This window comes from Leucopleurus acutus (assembly GCF_964270905.1).
Source record: "Leucopleurus acutus genome assembly, chromosome: 11".
Lineage (NCBI taxonomy): Eukaryota > Metazoa > Chordata > Mammalia > Artiodactyla > Delphinidae > Leucopleurus > Leucopleurus acutus.
The window spans coordinates 8675913-8699901 of NC_139152.1; the positions used below are offsets into that span (position 1 = coordinate 8675913).

At 40.1% G+C, this 23989-nt stretch overlaps 1 protein-coding gene across 1 annotated transcript; it reads right to left on the bottom strand.

Annotated features, from left to right (window-relative positions):
- Nucleotides 1-1028: 1028 nt before the first annotated feature.
- CLEC1A (C-type lectin domain family 1 member A) lies at nt 1029-22180 on the bottom strand. Its single transcript, XM_082851135.1, has 6 exons — nt 21970-22180; nt 10353-10451; nt 8733-8909; nt 5381-5532; nt 2422-2540; nt 1029-1513 (listed from the first exon to the last, which is right to left on the bottom strand). Exons 1-6 carry the CDS (start codon nt 22082-22084, stop codon nt 1354-1356), a joined length of 822 nt encoding a protein of 273 aa, XP_082707261.1. The 5' UTR covers nt 22085-22180; the 3' UTR covers nt 1029-1353.
- Nucleotides 22181-23989: the final 1809 nt, after the last annotated feature.

Genomic DNA, 23989 nt, shown 5'->3' on the forward strand with positions numbered 1-23989 from the left:
TCATTAAATACCTGCACCCGTCATAGAAAATATTTAGTAACATCCACAGGCCCCCCGCGTAGGGGCCTCTCTATAATTTGTTCACGAATATAGGTCTCTGAAGAAGGTGGTTTATGCTTGCTTTCGCTTCCCTACTTTTAAAAACTAAATCCCTCCTCTGCTTTTCTACATATTTTTAATATCCCTTACATTTTACACTGTAATGTAGATTATGAAACTAATTCCACATGTACCTCATTTCAGCCAACAAGAACACCCTGAGGAAACTAAATATGTCTACTTTATACTTGATGAAATAAGTTCTGTGAAGTGAAGGGATTTGCCAGATAATAAATTGCAATACGGGATCTAAAACTTCATTTTATGGCCACAAATGCAGTTCTTTTTGCAGTACACAATAAATCGATGCAAAATTTGTTCAATGCTGAAGAAATTTCCTAACTAATTAACAGAAAATTGAAGGGAAAATTCTTAAGGAAGAAGTCTACAAGCAACGATTGATAAGTGACACAGTCTTACAGGAATAAATACCAACATCTCCCCTTTATCATGTATTTGCTAATTCAATGTCATTTCACCATGAGATAGATGTTTACTGAAAATAAAACTGAAGCATCCTAGTTTCCACTGTTGAAAAACAAAGAATGATAATAGATTAGCCTTTCTAGTGTTAAACCCCTAAAACTGATTTATCTCTAAGTCGATGAAGTCAGTGGCTGTGATGGTGTTATTTGCAACGATTTCTGTTATGTGCGTGCATATTGTCCTGAGCTAGCGGCACCTGCACAGAAGCCAGCTGTGTATGCAGATGTCAGAGTGTCTCTTTCACTTGCCATGACCTGATTGGATAACTCACCCTATCACAATTCGGTTGACTCATCTTTAGCCGCACATTGATGTTATAAACGTGCCTCAAAAGATTTAAAATTTAAAATGTTAAAACCATCCTCTTGAAGACAGCATGCCTCTCCAAGACTTCTTATTTTTCTCAAATAATGAAATAATCAGCACTCTTGTAGAGTCCCCACAAACTCTCAATAAGGCACACACAACCACAACACTGATTGCTCTCACATTTTGAAGAGCATCTGTACGTTGGAATTTTTCCCCAAAGCACAAGTCCTTTCTAAAACCACCAACACTTTCCATTATTTACATTTATTATTATCAAATCTTCAGTACCTGGAAGGTATAAACAGGGATTAAATGGAAGGAAAAGGAACGGAAACCACACTAGGCCAGGCACACATAAAGAACTTGACTTTTGTTCTGCAGAGCAGAAATCTTCCACTTCTCTGAAGGGAGCCTGCCGTTGCAGTTGTAGCTGGAGAACCATTGGCCTCCATGTCCGGCTCAGAGAGGCTCACGGAGCCTCTGCAGCTTCACCGTGGCCGCAGCTCTTTCACATGCACATCGCCTCAACTCCCTGCAGTCCTTGGAGAAAGCCTTTCCATTCAGGATGGTCACACAGTCCCTACTTCTTAGGCTGGTGAAATCTATTATAATCTCAAACCTCAAAAAAGAAAGAAAAAGTTCATCTTATCATAGTTTACTTCTAAAATACAAAAGTACACAGGGAGTGTCCTAAGCTTGATAAAATTATAGAATAGACACCCATAATGAGTCTACTGGAAAGATGGGGTCACCAGACTCTTTCCTCTCAGCCCCTCAGTTTCCATACTCATTCTTAGAAGCATCAGCTCACCCAAAACAACAAAAACTATTTCTAACTAAAATTAAAATACACGTTATAATCCAATTTATCATTCGATTTTACTGCCATCTGAAAAATTATCTACCTTCTCTGTGACTCAGTTTATTTAACCGTAAAAAATAATCACATTGAATATGTACTATCTCCTGGAAAAATAAATCCTATATAGGTATATAGAAAGGTGTCTGCTGAAACAAGGCTTTAAACTGTAATATATTTTGATACAGATATTACGTTTACCGATCTCAAACAATATACCATACACATGCCTATCTAAATGCTCAAATAAGTAAAACTAATTTTTGATAATATTACTGTTTATATTGTGAGTAAATCTATTCTCAGAGACTGTATTTTGAAAGATGTGCTCCCCATTTCACTGCACAGAGAGCCAAGAAATCTGAGGTCTTATACTGCCTCTGGGTATTGACAAGTTGTAGAGTTGTGCGACCTTAGGCAGGTCACCCATTACAACCTGGGCTTCAGTTTATTCACCCATAACAGATCCCTCTCTCTCTCTCTCCCTCTCTCAGAGAATCCTGGTCTGTCTCTCTCACTGGTTTATGAGCCATTCTGAGAGTAAGTACTATGTTTTATACACCTTTGGAAGTCCTCCTACAAACACAGTGATAGTTTCATTTATATTTGTCACTCAGGCAAAAGCTCTCTATTAAATGCCTTTCCCATGAAATGTGCTGAAGGCTTACAGTTCATGGGAGTAAGGGGCTCCGTCCATCCACAGCCAGGCCTTGCCGTTGCCGTTGCGGGATAGCCCTGTCCAATAAGAGTAGAAAAACTCAGAGTAGCTCTGAGGCATGGCAAACTCCTGTGAAAGGCACACAAGAAAACATTTAGCTTTAGAATTGTTATATACATACAGAGATATGTAGGGCTGGCCCTCACTTTTAATATGAGAACATAGATGATAGTACATTCAAGAAAAATAGTGTCCATGCTGAGGTCAGTTAATTTGTCCAAGTTAAAGAATTATTTTTTCTTAATAAGCATAGACTATATGCTGATGTTCCAAAACCAAGAATCACACCAACCAAGATTTATAAATGACCCATTATTTTCAAGTCACAGGATTAAACAAGATTGATATAAAAAATATGGGATGTAGAGATGTGGAGTGATTCTGGAAACTGGAAGAATCTGGAAGGAAAAGTGCAGGAATGGGAAGTAATCTTCATGAATACATGTGAAAAGGACTGACCAGGAATGAGAAAAGAATAATGAATATACTTTAATGCAAAGCAGGGTAAAAGAAAAATTTATAAGGCTGATTTATGTCTCAGACTAAGAAGGGAAAACAGAGAAATGTTTCATATATATGCATTTACATTTTTGTGTATTTACATAGATGTAATTCCTTTTCTACTATCCATATTGAAAAATGTTTAAAGTTATTTATTTCCTTCTATATCATCTCACTCTTTAACACAGAAATTATCTAAATCTTTTATCATTATCCATTGTTATACCTTCCTTTTCCATGATACTATGAGTTCCTTAAGGACGTATACTTTGTTTTATTCATTTTCACATCCTCAATTCCTTGGATAATTAATGGCACATGTTGGTTCAATAAAAGATTACTGGAAATATAAATGAAACTATCACTAAGTGATAGTTACAGTATAGGCATATCAAAGAAACTGTAGTTGAAAATAGTGTTTCCAACTGAATGGTGGCCCCTTCACATTAAAAGTTCTATAAGTAAATCATATGAAAATGACTTAAATATATGCAAATACATGAAGTGCATAAGAAAAAATTACTATGTAACTTTCATAATAATACTTCTAACCACTGCATCTAGTATACTTCAGTGGTATATCTGAATCTTGTTTGTGCTGGAGGTAGAGGAAACAGAGAATAAAAAAATTAGGAGGTTTTATGCTGGGATACATGGGCTTAGTCAAATAAATCGCCTCTTTTTCTGCCTAAATTGAGCCATCAAGAGCCACCTGGAGGGGTGGGAAAGGGAGGGAGGGAGGGAGATGCAAGAGGGAGGGGATATGGGGATATATGTATGTGTATAGCTGACCATTTTGTTATACAGCAGAAACTAACACACCATTGTAGAGCAATTATACTCCAATAACGATGTTAAAAAAAAAAAAAGAAAGGATGAAAAAGATTATCTTAGAGGTTTGAGAGAGATTGCAGAGTTTCATTCATCACAGATTTCAGGAAGTGGATAGGAATTAAGATGTAACTAGAAAGATGTTAAGAGTTTGCACAGTTAGCAGGGTATGAATTTCAATTAAATAACTCTTTGTTGATAAACTACTCTGTGCCAAGATCTCTGCTAAAACAATGATAAATAAATAATGGTCATACCGTTTGAGGAATCAAGTCCAAAGGCTATAGATGCAGCCACTATGGAGAACAGTATGGAGGTTCCTTAAAAAACTAAAAATAGAACTATCATACGATCCAACAATCCCACTACTGGGCACATACCCTGAGAAAACCATAATTCAAAAAGAGTCATGTACCACAGTGTTCATTGCAGCACTATTTACAATAGGCAGGACATGGAAGCTACCTAAGTGTCCATCGACAGATGAATGGATAAAGAAGATGTGGCACATATATACCATGGAATATTACTCAGTCATAAAAAGAAACAAAATTGAGTTATTTGTAGTGAGGTGGATGGACCTAGAGTCTGTCATACAGAGTGAAGTAAGTCAGAAAGAGAAAAACAAATACCGTATGCTAACACATATATATGAAATCTAAAAAAAAAAAAATGGTTCTGAAGAACCCAGGGGCAGGACAGGAATAAAGACGCAGATGTAGAGAATGGACTTGAGGACACAGGGAGGGGGAAAGGTAAACTGGGACGAAGTGAGAGAGTGGCATGGACTTATATATACTACCAAGTGGAAAGTGGATAGCTAGTGGGAAGCAGCCGCATAGCACAGGGAGCTCAGCTCGGTGCTTTGTGACCACCTAGAGGGGTGGGAAAGGGAGGGTGGGAGGGAGACCCAAGAGGGAGGAGATATGGGGATATATGTATATGTATAGCTGATTCACTTTGTTATAAAGCAGAAACTAACACACCATTGTAAAGCAATTATACTCCAATAAAGATGTTTAAAAAAAAATCCAAAGACAATAATAAATGTAAAAGGGAACAATCACACCATTTTAATAGTGAACTTTAATTGCATGTACTCACTCAATATATGCCAATTTCATTTTCATATTTGCCTTGTCCAGTCTATGTTAGGGTGTAAACTTCTGGAAGGCTAGATATTTATTTGCAGATTATGGCAATGATTTAATTAAATGTTTTTCAATCAAAAGTTCTGTCACTTTCACATGGAAAGACAGGAAGTGTTATTTTCATGTCTCTGACGTGGCATCAATATTGTTCCCTTCCTACCCAAACCAAAAGAGGTTAAGAAATTAAGACCTTCTTCATTTGATTCCTGACTGATGGGGAACTTGAAGGTCTTGTTTCTAAGGGGTGGATAGTTGTGGAGATCATTCCACAAACGATGACCTCAAGAGATCATTCAAAGCAATAGGAATAAGACTTAGGCCTTGATTGCAATAAATAGGAGAGTCTGTGGGCTTTGACTCCTTAGAATCTTTTAAAGATTTCTTTCTGAGTGTGCTTCAAACACTGACCAAGCCTCAGGACCTTACCAGTACTTCCTGTGTATTAATCTTCAGCATGGTCGAGTTCTCAGCAATGCAGAAATATTCACAACCCTGCCAACTCTTGCTTTCTTCATAGAACTTGTAGCATTTGTCCCCATGCCACTTCCATTTTTCTGGGCAAGGGCTGCATCTGTGCTCTTGAAAAGAAACCAAATTTAATGTTATCTTCTACCTAGGTCTGTTGTTTTTGTTCTCTTGAAATTACATAATACTTGATGACACAAGAAAGAATTGATTCCCTAGCTCTTAGATATTTAATTGCCCAATGATAATTACAAATATTTACTGAACACCCACTATATGCCAGGAATTATAATTGGGTATACAATGGGAATTAAAATAGACACTACCTGCTTTTATGGACAATGGAATCTAGTAGTGAATGATTGGAAATTCAGTGTTCCTTGCCCCGTGTAATTCAGCATACAGAGAGGATAGTCAATTTCATAAAGAACTTTTCATCTGTTCAAAAACTCAATATGCATTGGATTTGGGAAACCATTGAAGTTTCTATAATTTTCTTCCTCAAAATCCACTTATATGGTAGTAAAAGGATTTTTAAATGAAATATATATCAATAAGATCTGGATTATTTTTTCGTTTTTTTTTTTTTTTTTTTTTTTTTTTTGCGGTACGCGGGCCTCTCACTGTCGTGGCCTCTCCCGTTGCGGAGCACAGGCTCCGGACGCGCAGGCTCAGCGGCCATGGCTCATGGGCCCAGCCGCTCCGCGGCATGTGGGATCTTCCCGGACCGGGGCACGAACCCGTGTCCCCTGCATCGGCAGGCGGACTCTCAACCACTGCGCCACCAGGGAAGCCCTGGATTATTTTTTCATTCAAAGCATAAGTGAATAAAATTTTAGAAAAAAATCACATAAATACAATACTAAGCCAAGCCTGAGTTCAGATGGTAAATCTCCACGTGTCAGAAATTGAAACGGTCATCAAAGTCAGAGGAATAAGTGCACAGGTCAAGGGTGAGATGGACTGAGTGGGTCATGATCGTAAATACAGGAACTAGGCCCTGAGAACCATGGTCTTATCACCTCTGTGGATACATGGCCTTGGGCCTTTGAGAGTTGGGCACCTGTATCCACATCTCTTGTCGGTGTATGGTGAGATGGGAACTCAATGATTCCACAAAAATGTGTTTATTTTAAAAGCAATCCAGTGTCAAAATGTTAACATGTGAAAATCTGAGTGGTCAATACACAGATGGATGTTACATTATTGCTTGTATTTTTCTGACTGTTTAAAATATTTCATAAGGTAAAATGAGGTTTTAAATAAATCAATTATTTGGGAGATTTGCTTTGAAAGTTGGCTTATATCTCTGGCCCAGACCTTTTTCCTTATATATCAAACTGCCTACTCATATCACCACACATATCTAAGGGATATTTCAAAGTCAACATGCTCAAAACAGCAACCCTGGTTCCTAACCTCCCCCCTCATGACCACAGAATTCTTCCCCATTTCTGCTTTGCCCCAGAACTCTGGAGTTATCTTTGCCTCCTTTATCTCCCTCATACCCCTCACACCCCACTTTATTACATCATGCATTCATCTCCATCAATAATATCCTAGCTTGAGGAACCATTCCCTCTTTCCTGGATTATTGCGATAGTCATCTCTTACGTGATTTCTCTGTTTCTATCCTTCCTACCCTCTCCCAGTCTATTTTCAACATATTTGTAGAATGAGCCTTTAAAAACTCAGGTCAGACATGTACTTCTCCTGGTCGGGGTCCTGAAATGAATCTTTCTTTTGCTCAAAATAAAAGCCAAGGGCTTCCCTGGTGGCGCAGTGGTTGGGAGTCAGCCTGCCGATGCAGGGGACGCGGGTTCGTGCCCCGGTCCGGGAAGATCCCACATGCCGCGGAGCGGCTGGGCCCGTGAGCCATGGCCGCTGAGCCTGCGCGTCCGGAGCCTGTGCTCCGCAACGGGAGAGGCCACAGCAGTGAGAGGCCCGTGTACCACACACACACACAAAAAATAGAAGCCAAACCCCTTACAATGTCCCTTAATGCCATGAGTAGTCTGGTAGGTGTGTTAATTATCTTGATCTTGATAATCACTGCATAATATATGTGTATATCAACTCATCATGTAGTATACTTTAAATATATATAATTATATTTGTCAATTATTCCTCAATAAAGTTAAAGAAGAATAAAGAAAATAAATAAAATTATGACCAGTGAGATCATTAGTCGTGTAGGAAGGAATCACTTAAGAGAAGTGGAAGTGTGCGTGTTGATGTTATTTACTGGGTAACCATGAAATCAGGCTGTCTGGTTAGTGTGGAAACCAGTCTGTGTGGGGGCGACTGGGAGACTTCATCTGACTGTAGTGTCCCCGCAAGACAAATCGGGGACTTGGAGATGTATCTGGCTTCCTATGCACGCATAATAGGGAGAACAGAAAAGAAGACAGACCTGAATAGAGCTGGGTGTTATGAAACCCAGAAGGATAGAAGAAAAAGAAGACAAAGAACTAAGGTGATGCTTCTAGGCTTGTCCAGTAGTATTTACCAAAGCACAGTTCATCCAACATTGGCATTGTTGGGCTTCCCTGGTGGCGCAGTGGTTGAGAGTCCGCCTGCCGATGCAGGGGATGCGGGTTCGTGCCCCGGTCCGGGAAGATCCCACATGCCGCGGCTGGGCCCGTGAGCCATGGCCGCTGAGCCTGCACATCTGGAGCCTGTGCTCCGCAATGGGAGAGGCCACAGCAGTAAGAGGCCCGCATACCGCAAAAACAAACAAACAAACAAAATTGGCATTGTCACCATAGGTGGTCCTTAATAAAATGCAGATTTTTGGTACCCAGACAAGTCATACTACATTAAAATAACTAGAGCCTGATTCCATTTATCTGTCTTTTTAACTCGATTCCTATATGATTCTTAAAATCCAGAAACTATAGTTATGAGTTCATTAACTTCTTCATGAGGAAGGATTTGTGAATACATTAGGAAATGTATCTTACTCTTAGGTATTTAGGTGCCAAGGTCAGTTGAGAAAAAACCCTGTATTTTATTTACTTGTAGTGTTATTCTGATTAATTGAAGTTAATTGTATTTATTATTCTAAATGTCTGAATTTGCTGAATCCCTTCACGTTCTGTAACACAGACACAGCTGAACTACGTGATCCCAATAAACGGGGATGATCTGGATGTCCGAACTCTTTATTAAGTTTGCCAGACAACTAGTTGAATAATACATGGTTCCCAGGTACATTGATGGGAGAATCAGCGCTATACGGACTGACTCTCCGTATAGCGCTGTATAGCGCTCCGTATAGCTCCCAAAGGGGAGCTCAACGATCAGGACTCACCTCCTGTTTTGTTATAGAGCTCACGGCAGAGTTTTTCAGCCACGTGATGCAGAGTCTCTGCAAGCTTCCTTTTCTGAGTCTGGAGAGATTGAAGCTGTCGGGAGAGATTCCCCAGTCTTTCTTCCTTTTGAGAAATGTTTTCTTGCTGAGTGTTGGAGAGCTGGTAGAACTGAAAAACTAACCCAATTTACCAAGTCAGACTGGACACCTTATATTCTTCACTTCTATTTCTATTTCTATTTTCTACATCTGGGGAAGACAGCAACAGTATGCTATTTAAGATCCCAGGCTCTGAGCGCATTGCCTACACTCAGGTTTGGACTATAGTACATAATAAATTGTATTGCCTTGGGCAAATTGATTTCTGTTTCCCTATCTGAAAATATGGAGTCATAATGACAATTCCTGACTTCAGGGATAAATTCCTTAACCATATTTACGGCTCAATAAATCTTTCTGTGTACACTGTCAAACCGTCACTCAACCTAAAATCATAAATCCATTTATCTATTGATCGGTATACTGACAATGTACCATATATTGTTATCCCATTCAGTCACTGAAAGAGTCATGTTATTGTTTCTATATTTTTAAAGCTTTGCAATTGGGCTCAGTGAGAATAGGTAACTTTCTCAACATCACTTGGCTAGAAAATTTCAACACTTAGCTTTAAACTCCAGGTTTCTAAATCTAAGTAAAAAAATTCTTCATGAATCATGAGAGTTGCTTTATACCACTAAAAAGAATGGTTTATGCAAATGAACAGTCATATCAAAATGAAGTAAAAATTTGGGAGCCAGGGTAGAAACACTAAGATACATTTTTTTTTTAATTTTAAAATTTAAGATTACAAACAAGTTCTAAAATTTCCTATAAAAAAATCCAATTTTGACATTTGAACCTGCTTTTCTATGTGCTCTTTTACCTTGAACCACCTTCTTCAACTGTTCAGGACATATTGCTGTAGGGTCCCATCTGATGAAACCCAACTACTCCCTTCCTTTTTAAGTTTTTTACTCTGTCCTTACTAGTTTGAAATTTAAAGACTTTATACGTGAATTCTTCCTTATTTGATTTTCATGAGTCTTTGCAAAATGATTCTATAACTTCCTGGACTTTTTGAAAAATATTACAGTGATTAAGACCTGGTCTCTTCTCCGTATATTGAGGGGGTGGGATATAAATGAAATCTTTTCCTCTGATTAGCCCACTGAGCCGTGAATGCTAAAAGCAAAAACCACAGCTGCTGTCGTCTTTTGTGGAATGGAAGAGGGCTGAAGTATGCATTCATTAAAAACTGCTGCTGTTAAATATTGATATATAAACAAACAACAATACTGATATATAAACAAAGAACAAAAACCTTCTTATCTCAGAATGTAAAAGTCTAGCTGGTAAGTGACTGTTGTATTTTAATGTTTCTTCCACTGTGCTCGTGATTTACAGAGTTGCATTAGAATAAGGTACATCATTTACAGAGTTGCATTTCAATAAGGACTTATTCACAGGCTCCAGAATCAAAGTAAAAAAAGAAAAAAAAAAGAATATCATAACAAGTATTTCTCATCCTAGACAAACCTTGGAACCAGGATCTTCCCCCAAGTCAGAGTGCAGACTTACACACAAGCCCCAGAGCTGCCAGGCTAATCACCATCACCAGACACAGAGTCAGCAGGATCAGGGCCACTGGACGCCAGGCAGAAGAGGGACGCCGGGGCTCTGCAGGGGACAAAAGAAAAGACACTTTTTCTTCCTCTTGGATCTATGTCAGCAGCAAGCTAGTGAGAGGAGTTGGTTCCAGAAAGGAGCAAAATGTACAGGACAACAGTATTCAGGGGCCAGATAACATTCCCTCTGTCCTAGGAAACACTGTCACAAGGCTCCACGCCAAGCCTCACTTACCACGGCTAGCTTCTTTCACAAGCCCCACCCACTCCTACCCTCCCCATCCACCCAGTCCTACTTTGCACTGAATCAAGTTATGCATTACCATCATCTCCATACGGCTATTTGTATAACCTTTCTGTCAAAATTAGAGTTGTAAGAGACTCTCACGAAAATGCCTTAACAAAGAACACTTTTTCACATCGTCAGAGAGAGGCGGAATTAATTTGTTGTTACGTTTTGCAAAACGCCCCCCTCCCATATGGTTCTTCTGAAAAAGCAAATTGCCTATCAGTAATGAGAAATGATTGTTTTACTGTTTCTTCTGGGGGATTTCTTTGTCAAAAGTCTCTCTCTTGTAAGGATTTTGTTTGCTCATTCATTTGATTTTATAGCTCCAAAAATAGATTATAAAAGCAACACGATCATCAGTTTCTCAAGGATGGATCTAAGTGATCTCAACTTTGTACCTGTTAAGTAAAAAAAGAAAAAAAAAACTGTAGCCAGCATCCTTCCTTTGCCCACGCCCCACGGGTTTGCGTTGTGGTGACTGCAGAGGCTCTGCTGGGTCAAGAGTAAGCCCATCACCTAGTGAGGTCAACTATCAATCTGAATAGCCCGCAATATCTGATCAGGAAGACCCTCAATCAGCTGCAGGTATCCTCTAGCATTGTGATTAAAATAAAGGGACAGTAAAACTCTCAAACAAACCCTGGTCTCTTCGTGACCTGTGAGTTTCACTTCATTGAGAATTCAAGTCTGGTTCGAAAACAGAAAGATTAAAGACACAGAAATTCATTTCCTCTTTAGCAAAGTCCTCTGTGTGATAAATTTCAGGTACAGAAATTTGTGCCAAACATTATTTCCAAATGGGGAATGATAACTAGCAAAGATAGTATAGAAATAGAAAATATGATCACTATTCTCTGAGACTTATAATCTAACAGAGAAAATAAGTAAAAATCAGGATACAGACATTGATATATTTTAAAATGTGAATCTTTTTTTTTTTTTGCGGTACGCGGGCCTCTCACTGTTGTGGCCTCTCCCGTTGCGGAGCACAGGCTCCGGACGCGCAGGCTCAGCAGCCATGGTTCACAGGCCCAGCTGCTCCGCGGCATGTGGGATCTTCCCGGACCGGGACACGAACCCGTGTCCCCTGCATCGGCAGGTGGACTCTCAACCATTGTGCCACCAGAGAAGCCCCTAAAATGTGAATCTTATTTTCACTTTATAACCATATCCTTCATAAAGACTTTCAATAGTGTGCATTATTTTTAGAATAAAATCTCCATCACTTTTCCTAAGACCCAGATGGCTCTTTTTTTAAAGTGGACATTTTATTATGGTACGTTGTGATTTAAAAACTGCCTGTAGTTTTACTGTACTTAGAATAAAATTCTACAAGAATCTTTTTCACCTGGGCCCTACTTAGGTTTGTCATCCATTTCTGAACTATTCTTCTCTCACTCAAATGCTGTAGTCACAGTGGGCTTCTGTTTATCCTTGATCTAAACAAGTGTGTCCATGTCTTGGTACCTTTGCATTAGCTCTTCCTATACCCTTGCATTAATCAGTCCTCAGATGGGTTATTGCTAGCCTACTTCCTGTTACCCAGCTTTCCACTTAAATGGCGCATCGTTGGAAGATGTCCTTGGAAGTCCATTTCTAGCACATCACCGCATTATGTATGCTTTTTAAAAATAAGATTATTAACTGATATTTCCATGGTTTTTCTTTGTTTCTGTCTATCACCTCCCCTTGAGTGTACATTCCATTGAAACAATGATCTTGTCTATCTTGTTCACAGTGTATTTCCAGTACTGAAAATAGTGTCTGGCATATAAGGGCTGAATACATATTTGAACGAGTGAATGAATGAAGAATGAAATTATGAAAAATTAATATTACCTAACTATGTAATTTTTACAGAGGCACAGAGCTTTGTGGTGATTGCAGAAGCTCTGCTGGGTCAAGAGTAAGCCCGTCACCTAGTGAGGTCATCTAAAATAACCTAGTGAGGTTATCTAAAATTAAACTTTACAGGTTGATTTTTTTTTAAAATCTATTGACTTTTCAGCAATATTTCTGTCAGCACAGGGCCGACTCAGCTAAATTCCTGGCCAAACTGGTTTCTATACACTGACTTATGTGAGATTCTGAATCATAAACAGATATAATAGAGATCTGCTTTCTCCCCTATCCTTCCATTAGCTGGCTTATCTGATTTGGCCTAAATTTTTCTGGAAATTGCTAGCTTCTCACAGCATTGTCCTTAAGAATATCTCAAATCAGCAGAACATAAAAGAATAAGATCACAGAGCAGAATATAGCTTAAGCTGGACATCCTCTCCAAAACCCTGCGTCTCTTTAAAGTTCTACATAGCCCAAGAAAATTAACCAGGTGGATGTTTCTAGACTCCAGAGGAAAGTACATATGTAGGCCCACCACCATGGTGGTTTTATTTTCTCCATCATCTGTTATTACCATCAAATATACTCTATATCTTACTTATTTGAGGGAAGGGGGGTTATGTCTGTCTTACTCCAGGAGAAAATAAGCTCCTTCTTGGAAAAGACTATTGTCTGTTTAGTCACTAGAACATCAGTTCCGCCACCTAGAACATCAGTTGAAATAAGTTCAGTTAAAATGGAATGAATGAATGTGTTTAGTATGTATAAATATCTGTTATATACTTGGCTCTTCCTGCTGAAACCTATTCATATTAATACACATCTCAAAGGCATAAAATTTTAAAAGATCCTGTCCCTTTTTTATGATTAGCAATTCCCCAGCCAAAATTAGAAATAAGAAGAAAGTAAAGGAGAAGAAGAACTATGTAAATCAACCAACTCATTTATGCCTCCAGAAACCCACTTTTCCTTGTATAATATTTGGGGCAAGGGAGATGTTGGTTTTCTGCCCAAAGGATCAACAAGAGTGGACTTAAATCCTTACTGTGAAATGAGGGGATGGAATTTAGGGATTAGAACATTATTTAATAATAATTATATCCATGCAAAGAATAAATACATGATCCTTCCTAAGGCTGCCTCTAGGACATAATAAGAAAGAAGTGTAGTGTATCTCTGCTAAAGGACACAAAGTTTTAAAAGTTCCCTTCTAAGGAGTTATCTTTCCCTGATCATTTGGAAATGTCTTTACCCGGACTCTCCTCTCTCTACCTCTTCCTTGCTCCCTGTCTCCTTCCCTCCCTGCTTCAATATTCACAAGCCCTCCTGCTTTAACTAAAGACCCAGAGAAACACAACCCTAGGGAGTTTCTACAGCAGGTGTGATCGTTTCCTAGGAAACCAGGCTTCCATGATGGAGAGGCTATATAGTGTTGAAAGTTTTATTTTTTCCTTTTCTTTGAAGCTGTACTTTCCTCTAGGTATTTTCTTTTCTGACTGTGGGTTTACCGTTCCTGAGTTTTACTCCAAGTGCCCTGATCATAATGAGGTCTCTCTCTAGGGACCACTCCCACCCTAAAATAAGAAAAAATAAGCTGCCTGGGAGGTGATTCAGTTTGGCTTGGCTTTCTTGTGGTTTTAGTTTTTGGAAGAGAACCCCTATGCTGTCTCGAGGCATGTTTAGAAAAAGGTGTGGACAGGCCAAGGAATGATACAAAGATCCCTAGGAATAATAAGATATACATAGAAACAAACACCCCTTTCCCGTATCCTCTTACTATAACTATACTATAAAACGCTACAGTGCTAAGGTCAAGTTTTGAATATAAATCCCTTTGTAGTTATGCGAAACTTTGTGGACGAAGAGAGTTGTCATACTTGACCAGCTGCCCTTCATCAGGCATCAGAAGGAACACTTTGTACACCTCCACTCCCAGGCCTTCTAAGAAATGAAACAAACATTACCAAATGTAGGCTATTAATATGCCTCTGAAATAGAAAGGATTGTAAAAGCTTGAAAAGACACAAAGAATTTAAATAATTTGCACAAAGCCACACTGCAAACTAGTGGCAGAGCCAGGATTAAATTGTCACGCTTAGCACCTCAGTTTGTACCTTTCCCTGTGAACCACCGCACATCAGTTTGTACCCTTCCTGTGAACCAGCCTCACAGAGACATGGGGCTAAACAGGTGACAAGGTATATAATATTTCAGAAGTGACTTGCCTCATCCTTTAGATGACTGACAACATTTTTCAATCATGAGACATTGCTGATTATATATCTGACTTTTGGATATATTTTTAAATGTTAAATATTGTCTTTTTAGCAACTTTGTTTCCTTAATCCTAGCATGGGGTGCACAGTAAACCTCATGGGAAAAGGTTGGAGGTTCTGTGGTTTGAGCATAGTTTTCAGTGTTCATGAAAATGCATGTTTCCTTTCTCTTATGAATTGATTTCAAATATTTGCTATTTTCATTCTCAAAGTAAATGAGCGTTACTCCTCCTATAATTTCAACAGACTATACTTCTAAAAACATATAAACTATTTCTAGAATATCGAGTTTCTAATTCACGGTAATTAGAGAGTCAATTGTATTTATCCTTCTCCTTTTGAGCAAAATTTACATGAGTCCATTGTTTATCCCGTCAAGGGGCTTTGTTTCTGAAACATAATTCAAAAATAACATTACTATTAATGATAATTGCTAACATTCCTTGAGTTACTGAGATACATGCTGTATATGAATTATCTCATCGATCTTTACAAATACCTTATGAGGTAGATGCTATTATAATCCCAATGTTATAGGTAGGCAACTGAGACCTAGAGAGCTTAGTTGCCTTACCCAAGGACACACAGCAACTGATAATAGTACTTACTGAGTGTGTTATATATGTTGTAGTATTTCATTTGAATCTCCCAATAATTATTCAAGAGGGCTCTTTTTTTTTTTTTTTTGAAATTTTGGAAGCCATTTTAATAAATGAAAAGTCCAGCAAAGGTACATTTACCGAGAATAAAGCTGCCCAGGATAATGAAAGTACCAGGTAGTTTGAGGTGTTTTTGTTGCTGGTAACTGATGTTACTTTTGCTCCGCTTTTGTTTGGAATTGCAGCGGACACTGTGGTGACTGCTCCCCCCTCTTGCAGAGCCAAGGTTTAGAGCAGCTGTTGTACCAGGAAGCCCTTGAACTAGTTTAACTCGGTGGGTTGAGACTCATGGGCATTCCCCAGGTGACAATTCTTCCATAATGCCCTCAAGGGCTATCCATGTTGTCACAAGTGGCAAGCTTCCATTCTGTTTTATTCCATTGGAAGTACTGGTGATGATTTTCTAGATGCAACACCAATGGCGTGATCCATGAAAGAAATAGTCGATAAGCTGAACTTCATTAAACTTTAAAATTTCTGCTCTGTGAAAGACACTGTGGAACAGCAATTTCCTTGGTTCTTGTCCTCTCCGGGGAAAGAATTCAGATGAGAGGCATGGAGCAGTTTTAAGTAGTAAACTGCTACTTTAATTAAGTTTAATTAAGTTTAAATTAAGCAAAGGGAAAGTACACTCCCAAGAAAGGATGAGAGTGGGCTGCCTGGAAACCAGAAGCAGCCAAGAAGGCACTTTTTTTTTTTTTTTTTTTGCGGTACGCGGGCCTCTCACTGCTGTGGCCTCTCCCGCTGCGGAGCACAGGCTCCGTACGCGCAGGCTCAGCGGCCATGGCTCACGGGCCCAGCTGCTCCACGGCATGTGGGATCTTCCCGGACCGGGGCACGAACCCGTGTCCCCTGCATCGGCAGGCGGACTCCCAACCACTGCGCCATCAGGGAAGCCCAAGAAAGCACTATTTTTAACCTTTATTTGGATAAGAAAACTGCAGTGCCCAGGAGCTGCTTAATTTGCTTTGGGTTGCACAGCTAGTAAATGATGGAGCCAGACATTCTATCCGAGCACTCTCATTCCAGAGCTGATTGGTTTTTTTTTTAAAATTAATTAATTAATTAATTAATTTTATTTTTGGCTGCATTGTGTCTTCACTGCTGCCCACGGTCTTTCTCTAGTTGCAGCGAGCGGGGACTACTCCTCGTGTGGTGCACGGTCTTCTCATTGCGGTGGCTTCTCTTTCTTGCAGAGCGCGGGCTTCACTAGTTGTGGCTTGCGGGCTATAGAGCACAGGCTCAGTAGTTGTGGCGCACGGGCTTAGCTGCTCCATGGCATGCGGGATCTTCCCGGACCAGGGCTCGAACCTGTGTCCCCTGCTTTGGCAGGCAGATTCTTAAACACTGCACCACCAGGGAAGTCCCCGGAGCGCTTGTTTAAAATCATTTTCCAACCCTCCCAACAAACCCCACATTAATATTTGCCTGGATATGGCAGTTCCGTATGGAATTACAGAAACACTAGCATTTTACCACTTGCAACTTTTCACTTCTATATTGTGAATATGTTCGTAACAGTCATTTTAAATCATACATTCTCCACTCTACCACCAAGGCGAGCTTACTACATTTACTCTCTCCCTTAAGGAGAAGGGAGCATGGGCACCCCTCAGCATGCTGTAAAGCCCTCCATGGTAGACTCTCATCCTACTTTTTAGCCACAGCTGCCCCAAATCCCCTCATCCACCCCTTCTTTGAGGACTACCCATTCCTCAGACCGACAGTCTACCTTGCCATCCTGTCTGATTCTGCTGGTGTTTCCCAAAATGATCTTATCCTGATCTAAATTCCAATCCAGAAGCAATACCTCATCTCTTGCCTCTGTACTCTCGTCTTCCTTCTTTTACCCAGGAGTACACGGCAGCAAGCTAGTACTTACCTCTGTGCTCTTATCTTTGCACGTGTGTTCCTCACTCTGGAAAGGTCACCCAGTGCCTGAGTTGCTCTACCTGGAAAACCTGGACTCAGGCTTACAGACTAGGTCAAATGTCACCTCGTCCAAAAATACCCACATGACTAAACATGGTCAGTAACTGATTCATTCTTCTTTGCTTCTGTGGCCTCCTACGTATGTTCAATAGCAGTGCACAACGTTCTTCTAATTAGTGATTCAGATTATTCCTTCCACTTCTCCAAGCACCTAAAAATAGTCTCCCCGGTGCTACCGTGATGCTTAATATTTAGTAGGCATGAATTAAAGATTGGTTGAATCAAGTAGATGAGATTTATGCCATGACTTTTTTAAAAAATTTTTTTTGGAGTCCAGTCGATTTACAATGTTGTGTTAGTTTCAGGTATACGGCAAAGTGAGTCAGTTTTATATATACATATACCCACTCTTTTTTTAGATTCTTTTTCCCATATAGGCCATTGCCGAGTATAGAGTAGAGTTCCCTGTGCTATATAATAATCTATTTTCCTTCTTGTTTCTAAAACAGTAAGCTGTTTTTTGCCTTCCTCATACTTGTACTCTCTGCCGTATTGACTGTTTACTATTTTTATTACTATTTTTTTTTTTGCGGTACGCGGGCCTCTCACTGTTGTGGCCTCTCCCGTTGCGGAGCACAGGCTCCAGACACACAGGCCCAGCGGCCATGGCTCACGGGCCCAGCCGCTCCGTGGCACTGCGCCACCAGGGAAGCCCGACTGTTTATTATTTTTAAAATTCACTGTTCATTACCATTGACTTGTCCATTTCTCTTGAAGTTATTGCATCTTAGCTTCCTCTCTCCTGTTCTACATCATCACTCTTTACCACTCATCCTTAGCAGCTCCTACTGGAGTCTCTTTCTTAGCCTCCCCCTCAATTGTATTCCCTAAGATTCTCTCTTTGGCACTCTTCTCCGGTGTTTTGTCTTGTTTTGTTTCATTTTCATTTTCAGTTTACATTCCTCAGTGATCTCACTCAGAAAGTTTAATTCCTACCTAAATGCCTACAATTCTCACCTGTATCGGCAGTTCAGAATCCTTACCTCCGACCCACATGCTGTATATATAAGTGCCTTAGGGCAACTCCAATTGCATGTGCCTTCTCTTACAAGCATCTCAAGCTTAAACTGAATCCATCATCTTTCCTATTCCTCTTGTAGTTTCTAGCTCACTTCATGGTAGCACCATCTACATGTCGTCAGATGGAACCTACTCCACCTATGCTCTCCCTCTCCTTGCCTTCCCCCTTGTAACCGGTCACCAATTCTTTAAACTCTCCCAGCTCAGTATCTTTCATATCTGATTCTTCCTCCCCACTTCCACACCACTTCAGTTCAAGTTTTTCTCCTCTCATCCTTAGACTAGTGCAAAATCTGGGTATTACCTCATCCAGTTTCATACTCCTCATGCAGCCTAGATGTTCTTCTAAAAACACAATATTGATCATGTTATTCCCTGTTTAAATCTTACTCATTTCACCTACTGAATAGAATCAAACTACCTCCGTATGACATAATGTCTTCCGTAACTTTCCAGACTTACCTCCTGTCAACCTTCCCCCTCCAACTCTGCCCTTCACCATAACATATTTGTTAATATTCTCTGAAAAACAGTTACATAAGATTGCCATGGCTCTCCTCTCATGTGTCTGCCTGCCTGTAGTGCCTGCAGCCACTTAAACCTCCCACTTCTTCTCCCATATCATGGGGAACATCTTAAAGTCAAGTCCACTCAATGGTCACTCCCTCTCTCAAACCTTTCCTGATCTCTACCCCTACCAGACAGAAGTGACCAAGCTCTCCCTTATACCAAGCTCATGCCCCATCACGGCACTGTATCACACTTGCTTCTCAGTTGACAGTTGTATTAGACTTTAAGTTTCCTCATATGCAGGGATCATGTCATATTTGACATTGTATCCTCAGTACTTCGCAACATGCCTGGCATAACATGACCCCAAGCATAAATTTAGGGAAAGGAGGTCTGAGGGTGTTGTCTTTCGTTTTTACTTTCTATCCTCTGAATTATTTGGCATTTTTTAACACAAACATAAATTTTATATCAAAAAATTGAAAACTAGAAAATAAGTGAATGTGTATCATTTATTTTTATTAATTCTAAAGAAAACATTAAAATTTTCTAGTCATAGCTGTGCCCCAATATTAAGTTGAATCTGAATCTTCTGCATTGCCAAAAAATTCCCAGAGTAGTTGTTGCTGTTATTTTTAACAGCAAAATGATATCAGATCTGTTTTTCTAACAGATAATTAGACTTCTAGAGCGACATTCCTCTAAATACTTGCATTATCACCAGATGGAAACAAAATATTAGACACATAGGGTAAGATAACTATTTTCAGGTGTTTGCCTCTAAGATCCTTCTTTGTAACCCCTATTCCTGCTGTTTGCATTTCCAGTCTTACAAAAAGGTTGCCAGATGTTTCAGCTGGTGCTTTATCCTGCCCCACCCCCCTCTCCACCCTCAACCTCAGCAGAACTTATTTGTACACCCTGTTCCTGATCATGCGGATCGCTAAGCCTTGTGAGAGCTCCCAGCTCTAGTCAAAGGTGAAAATGAAGTTGTACACAAGCCACTTGAAACCACAGCTGACTCTTCACAGGATTTGTTGGAGGAAAACATACCATGTCCTATTACACATATCTGGTGGCTACAGAAACTGACATCCCAAAGTTATCACTTTTCTTCCCATCAAGGAGGCTGGAAATCCCCAGGACCGCCTCACAACTTAATAGATAGTTTAGTAAAAATTAATAAGTAAATAAAAATGTAAAAAGCAGCCCCATTAGTGGGTCTCAGGTCGAGGGTCATTTAACAAATAGAAAGTGAATGGAAAAGTTTAGTAAGAAAAGGGAAGAAAACCTAAACGTTTTTTGATAAAGGAGGAAAGGAAGAGAACAGTGAAAAAGTGAGTGTCCAGATTTTAAAAGGTGAAGAATATCTGGATATGGTCCAAAAGTTAGGACACATGAAAATACAGGCACTACGTGAATCTCTCTGATGCAGACCCACACAAAAATTTTAAACGGATCACTTTAAGAATTCTCAAGGAATGAAATATTGAAAAGGAACTCAACATTTTTCATGTGTCTGCAACGTACCCAGGACTTTTTTTTTTTTTTTTTTTTTTTTTTTTTTTTTTGGCGGTACGTGGCCCTCTCACTGTTTGTGGGCCTCTCCCGTTGCGGAGCACAGGCTCCGGACGCGCAGGCTCAGCGGCCATGGCTCACGGGCCCAGCCGCTCTGCGGCATGTGGGATCTTCCCGGACCGGGGCACAAACCCGTGTCCCCTGCATTGGCAGGCGGACTCTCAACCACTGCGCCACCAGGGAAGCCCCCAAGGACTTTTTATACCTAGTTATCAACCTTAGTACTTATAGCCACCTGATAAGAGAGGTTCTGTTACTTCTATTTAACATTAGTTCAAGTTAATATGAGTTAATACGTATAAGTGCTTAGAATAATATCAGACACATAATAAGCACTGTATACATGGTTACCATCATTAACATTTTATAAATGAAGAAGCTGAAGCCACAGGATACTTAAGTAACTTGTCCAATATCACACAGTTAGTAAGTGACACCCCTGGTATTAGAACCTAGTCCTGTCTCTACTACAGTTTGATGTCTTTTTACTAGAACTTAACTCACCTTTCTGCCTTAGATTGGCTGAGTTTCCTAGGAAATAAAATCCTTCTTTATGTGTGTGAATGGTCTCTTCTATGGACATAGCAATAATATATATTATTACATAGTAATAATATATATTATTGCTATGTCAAAGGGTGAATTATTTGAAATAGAAGCATAAGATGTAACTAAAATTAAATACTTTCATAATTTAATCCAATCATCTCAATAATATTCTAGGAGTCAACAGAACAAAAGGGAATGGGATGGGATGTAATTGCATCTGGGGCCACTATTTACATCAACAAGTCAGGATTTCAAAGGTGAATGACCTTGGAAGGCATTTGATTTAATCCCCTGTCACTTCATAGATGATAAAGCAAACACTTAATGTTGGCATGACTCTCACAAGACCTCACAACTTCAAGATGCAGAACTATTATAACAAAATATCAGGGTTGGTGTCTCTGCTTGGAAAACCCCCTCTAAAGCCATGAGTTCAAAACTTGCAAAAAGGTAGCCTTTATAAATCTAAATTTCCGGATCAGATCGCAGCTGGTAAATAAAACAGCATTGGATCTGGCCTTCATGGGAACGCAGGAAGGGGAAGGGACATTGCTCTCATTGTAGATACAGTCTCACGTCTCTGTGCTGAAGCTGCTTGGTAAAAGCAACCCACCCTCAACTGCAAACCACTCTGCCAGAGACAGAATCTTAGAAAAACATCTACGCATATACGTTTCATTTTTCACACGTTCATATATGTGGCAGGCAAGCTGTAGAAAGTGCTCCGTTACACGTTATCGTAAATCATGAAAACATTTTCTCTCTTTCCTCCGCTCTGTGCATTCCTAGGAGAGGTGGCTCATCTTGTGCATTTCTCAAGGGTCTGGCCAATTTGGACTACGGGAGACAGGGTACCTGTGTGGCCAGGCTCTGGCCGCTGGGTTGCAGTAGAGGCTCGAGAATGCAGGCTCATCGTGGTGTCCCCATCAGCGTCCAGCATGTCCCTCGTGCTGCTGTACTTGGCCTGCATCCGGATTCCTGCAGCGGTGACCGTGAGCTGTGATGGTTGGATTTCCCCAGGTGAGACAGCTCAGAAACCGAGGCACTGAATGGCATTCCTAAGGTTCTTCTGTCTGGGCAAGTAGCAGAGGAAGCCTCCAACCCCAGTTCCTGTCTGGAGAGGCCCGGCCCCTCTCCTGTGAACTTGGACTCTGATTGCCAAATTGGTCAGGGGGAGGGGAAGTAGCATGTGTTTTCTATTTGGGCGGTCTCTGAACAATTACGGAAGGGGTTGCCCTTGTCAGCTCTCTTTTGCTTGCTTGTCAGTACTTCCTGTGTAACTGCCGTGTAAAAGATGGCAAGAGTTTACAATTGCCGAAGATTCCTTCAGACTCTGCAGAGCAATAGTCCCAGTCAGAGGGGCCTCACCCGGTTCTCACCCATCACACACTCGCTGTGTCACTCAGAGTAAGTTTAGCCTCTCTGTGCGTTTGTGCAAAGAGAAAAGACTACAGGACAAGCCTCTTCCTTTCCCCAAGGGCATAGTGTAAAGCATCATATACACGGAATGTCAGCCTAAGAGAGTCCTTTGGGGTATATCTAACTGATACTACTCTTTCATTTTACAAAAAGGGAGATTGAAGTCCAGCTAGATGAAGTGATTGCTCTAAAGGCGCATAGCTGGTTAGGGACAGAATTCGCTTTAAAAATGCTCTCTTGTAGTCAATTCAATGATCTTTCTTCGTACAGCATGTGGACTCAATTTAACATTTTGTATACAACACATTTGGCACACAATGATCATGAACAATCACATATATTACTGCAAGTCAGGACTTTTAGGATTTTTACTACCTATGACTTTAGAAAACCAGGTAACAATTTTTTGCCTAAATTTCCTAAGCTGAGAGGGAAATCAGAAGATTGCTTTAGATAATATCTAAAAATTTTTCCCAAATAAATAGAGTAGAATTACATTATTCTACCAATGCTTTTCTGTATTTTGGGAGATAGCTTGGTTAAATCAAACATACTAAACACAAACGAATGTGGAAGACGCTTGGGCTGGAGCAACCAGGCCCTAGGAGGGATGGCTCAGGAAGCATATATTGTGAATTCACTATGTGTCTCAACCTGTGCATTGTTCATCAGATCATTTTAAATTAAACAAATCTAAAGAGACCTTCCTCCTGCATCATGCCCTATAAAAAGTAGGATATCAAAAGTTATTTGGTCATTTGCATTGGATTGATGTATTAGAAAATGTTACAGGAGAGAAGGCAGTAAAAAATTGCAAGGGATGGGGCTTCCCTGGTGGCGCAGTGGTTGAGACTCCGCCTGCCGATGCAGGGGACACGGGTTCGTGCCCCGGTCCGGGAAGATCCCACATGCCGCGGAGCGGCTGGGCCCGTGAGCCATGGCCGCTGAGCCTGCGCGTCCGGAGCCTGTGCTCCGCAACGGGAGAGGCCACAGCAGTGAGAGGCCCACGTACTGCAAAAAAAAAAAAAAAAAAAAAAAAAAATTGCAAGGGAGAGAGGTAAGTGAAGCACATATGAACATGAAGTAAGGAAATAGGATATTAGAAATTGTCACAGCTGAGGTGCTATAATTTAGGAGGTGCTGATATTATGATTCTAATGAAATAGCACTTAGAATTATTTCTCAAACTTTATTCAAGTAGATTCTTGATCATTTTTACCAACCCACATTAGCATTTTTAATACTTGTCCTTAAATATTTTTTTCAACCATGACAAAAATAGTTTTTGGATACCTACTTTATTGCAGGTACTATTCTCAGATTCTGAGATCCATCAGTGGAAAACAAAACTCTCTGTACTTTTAGTGCCTACATTGTATGGAAGAAGGCAGATGATATACAAGAAAGATAATAAGTAAGTAAATAGTAGAACAGATGATACTGTGATAAGAGTTAT

What these genes read in the sequence shown, in the direction of transcription:
- CLEC1A (XM_082851135.1), bottom strand. Translation starts at nt 22,084, where the DNA reads ATGCAGGCCAAGTACAGCAGCACGAGGGACATGCTGGACGCTGATGGG. An exon ending in TTAATACACAGGAAGTACTG is followed by an intron (nt 2,541 to 5,380) that starts GTAAGGTCCTGA and finishes TGCCTTTCACAG; the next exon opens with GAGTTTGCCATGCCTCAGAG. An exon ending in GCCCCTTACTCCCATGAACT is followed by an intron (nt 1,514 to 2,421) that starts GTAAGCCTTCAG and finishes TTCTTTTTTGAG; the next exon opens with GTTTGAGATTATAATAGATT.